This window comes from Pinus tabuliformis, chromosome 6 (genome assembly GCF_031772625.1).
Source record: "Pinus tabuliformis cultivar Carrire ecotype Pingquan chromosome 6, CPIR1, whole genome shotgun sequence".
Classification (NCBI taxonomy): Eukaryota; Viridiplantae; Streptophyta; class Pinopsida; order Pinales; family Pinaceae; genus Pinus; species Pinus tabuliformis.
In genome coordinates, this window is record NC_142292.1 from 1,498,383,299 (window position 1) to 1,498,386,346 (window position 3,048).

The following is a 3,048-nucleotide window of genomic DNA, read 5'->3' on the forward strand; positions in this document are numbered from 1 at the left end:
ATAAAATAGATGACACTAACTTAAGCCAGCAAGACATAGAGCTAGGTTCTGCTCTAAATTTTAAATTCTCAAAAGCCAACAGCTCCCCTTCTTCCTACAAAAATTGGCAAATCAGAAAAAATGAACAGGAATTCCAATGCTGGATGTCCACCCAAGCTCTTCCATCTCTCTTCTTTGATGGGGCTGCCAAAGGGAACCCAGGCACTATGGGAGCCGGAGGCATTATCATAAACTCAGAAGGATCAGGGGTGCATAGATTTGCTTGGGGACTCGGTGACTCCACAAGCATTCAAGCGGAAGTGATGGCCCTCTATCAAGGAATTAAATTCCTCAAGGATCTAGGCTATAAGGAGGCAAATGTATTTGGAGATTCCCAAGTGATTATCCAAGCCTTGGTGACCAATTCCAACTCAGCAGACCTGCAGCTTGGAAGGACAATTTCAAGGATCAAAGGCAAGACAAAGTCCATGAAGTTGAAGTACTTCCATGTCTTAAGAACAAACAACAAAGAAGCAAACAAAGAGGCAAACAATGCAGCACAGCTGGACGCTAGTTCCCTTCTCAAAGATAATGAAATTATTTGGGACCCAATTCCCTAATGTGAAATGTTTTTTTGTCTCCTTCTTCATCAATTTGTTTGCGTCTTCCACCTTGGGAAATTAGCATCAGAAGCTCACTTTATTAAATGTAATAAGAAGACCCTGTTAAGAGTAGGTAGCATAGTTTGCTGGCTGAAAAACCTTGCTGAAAATCTACCCTGTCTTTGTAACCGAATTTGTGGATTTTGGCCGCCCAGTTAATGAAAGCTCATACCCGTTTCTGTGAAAAAAACATTATAAATTAAAATTTATTGTTTTTAAACAATATTTAAATTTATTTATCTAAAATACTATTGGTTCAATTATTTCACCTCTTATTATGTAACGATTGCAGATGTATTCCACTATTAATTGTCTTTCATTAATTATCTTTCATATTTTTAATGTAGCTCAATTAAACTAAGTAATAAAGTTATAATCTTCGAATGATGGCATTCGTGGTTGATCTCTAGGGTTAGACGAATCAACATATGCATCATCCATCAAATCGTACTTTCCCTGAGGAAAAAAATATAATACTTTTCTAGCCCTAATTTTATCAATGGCAGTTAAAACTTGAGAGGACACATATAACTCTAGAATGGTCCTTTGGAAAAAGTTATGAGCAAACCTGAAATCAAATTGAGGCCATTCATTCTCCATGTCAAAATGAGATGTAGTGACGGATGCATCATCCATCAAATCGTACCTTGCCAAGCTTCTCATAGATATCATTTATTGACCGCCCTCCTTTAATGAGGTAACATAATGCCAAATTGACGTTTCTGCAAAGTTATTCACTTTAAATAACTCATTAACAGGAGGGTTAGAATTTCAAAAAGGACTTCACATCTCTCTATGGTTTTTCATTGCTTCAAGCAGGGTTTAAAATTGACTTATGTATACACATTCTCTCCATGGTTTTTCATTGCTTCAAGCAGAGTTTACAATTGATGTATGTATACACGTTTTGATCGCTTCAAGCACGGTTTAAAATTGAATTGATGTATGTATACAAGTTTGGACTATTTCCAGTTGTCAAATACAGTTTTTTAAAAAATATACACGTCATTGTTAACTTGTTAGTGATTTCCGAAAATGTCATAATGATTCACATATAATAAAATCATAATTTTAACGTTATTGTTAATTTTTAGAAAAAAGTAGTTTTGAATTATTGTAATTATATAGTTATGTTTCGAGATATATAGTTTAAACATCATTAAATATTGGAGATAGAAGCTTAAAACACTATAAAATCTTATTATTCCGTACATCATAGTAATAAGTATTCAAAAAAATTGATGTTCACATTAAATCTAAGTTGTCGAAAAATTTATGAAACTTTTCCAAAGTTTAACATTATAAATTAAAATTTAATAATAATAATAATAATAATAATATCTATTTTTAAGGTCACAGCCAAGCCAGACACCAAACTGGTGTATGAGACCCCCTTGTTTGTGGGACAAGGGTTAAAATATACACGTCATTGTTAACTTGTTAGTGATTTCCGAAAATGTCATAATGATTCGCATATAATAAAATCATAATTTTAACGTTATTGTTAATTTTTAGAAGAAAGTAGTTATGAATTAGACCCCCTTGTTTGTGGGACAAGGGTTAAAATATACACGTCATTGTTAACTTGTTAGTGATTTCCGAAAATGTCATAATGATTCGCATATAATAAAATCATAATTTTAACGTTATTGTTAATTTTTAGAAGAAAGTAGTTATGAATTAGACCCCCTTGTTTGTGGGAAAAGGGACCCACCTTTGCACAGAGACTACTAAGTCTACAAAGGCATACATACTCTACCCCTACCCTCCTCTGGTTTTGAACCTGTGACCTCTTAGGAGGAAACACATGCTCTTAACCATTAAGCCCACTCAAGTTCTTAAATATATATTTTTAAATCATATTTAAATTCATTTATCTAAAATACTATTGGTTCAATTTTTTCACCTCTTATTATGTAATGATCACAAATGTATTTCACTATTAATTATCTTTCATATTTTGAATGTAGCCCAATTAAGCCAAGTAATAAAGTTGTAATTATTTAATGCGGATAAGTGAGCATGTGAAAAAGTGAATGTTGTCGGTAAATGAGGTTATTGTTTATCTTTTATAAGGGGAACAATTATTCTATTGTATAATCATTTTACAGAATAATCATTTAATGTGGACAAGTGAAAATTACATCCATTATCTTTCCATTATGATTATTGACGGTTGTGTTGTTAAATGAGGTTTTTGTTTTTATTTTTTTGAAAGGGATATAATTGAGTGGTTAACAACTGGGATATTTGTTTTTAATTGTTATTTACACATGTTTATTGGGACACATTGTTATTAATGGAAAAATTATGTTATTTAAAATTGTTTAATCTTTCTATATAGTACATCCACACGTAACTCAATGGATTTATTTAATGATCATGATTACAAATTTCCCAAAATAAA

At 32.1% G+C, this 3,048-nt stretch overlaps 1 protein-coding gene across 1 annotated transcript; it reads left to right on the plus strand.

Annotated features, from left to right (window-relative positions):
- The first annotated feature begins 206 nt into the window (after positions 1–206).
- Positions 207–599, plus strand: LOC149264339 (uncharacterized). Its single transcript, XM_089398299.1, has one exon. It carries the CDS (start codon positions 207–209, stop codon positions 597–599), a length of 393 nt encoding a protein of 130 aa, XP_089254425.1.
- Positions 600–3,048: the final 2,449 nt, after the last annotated feature.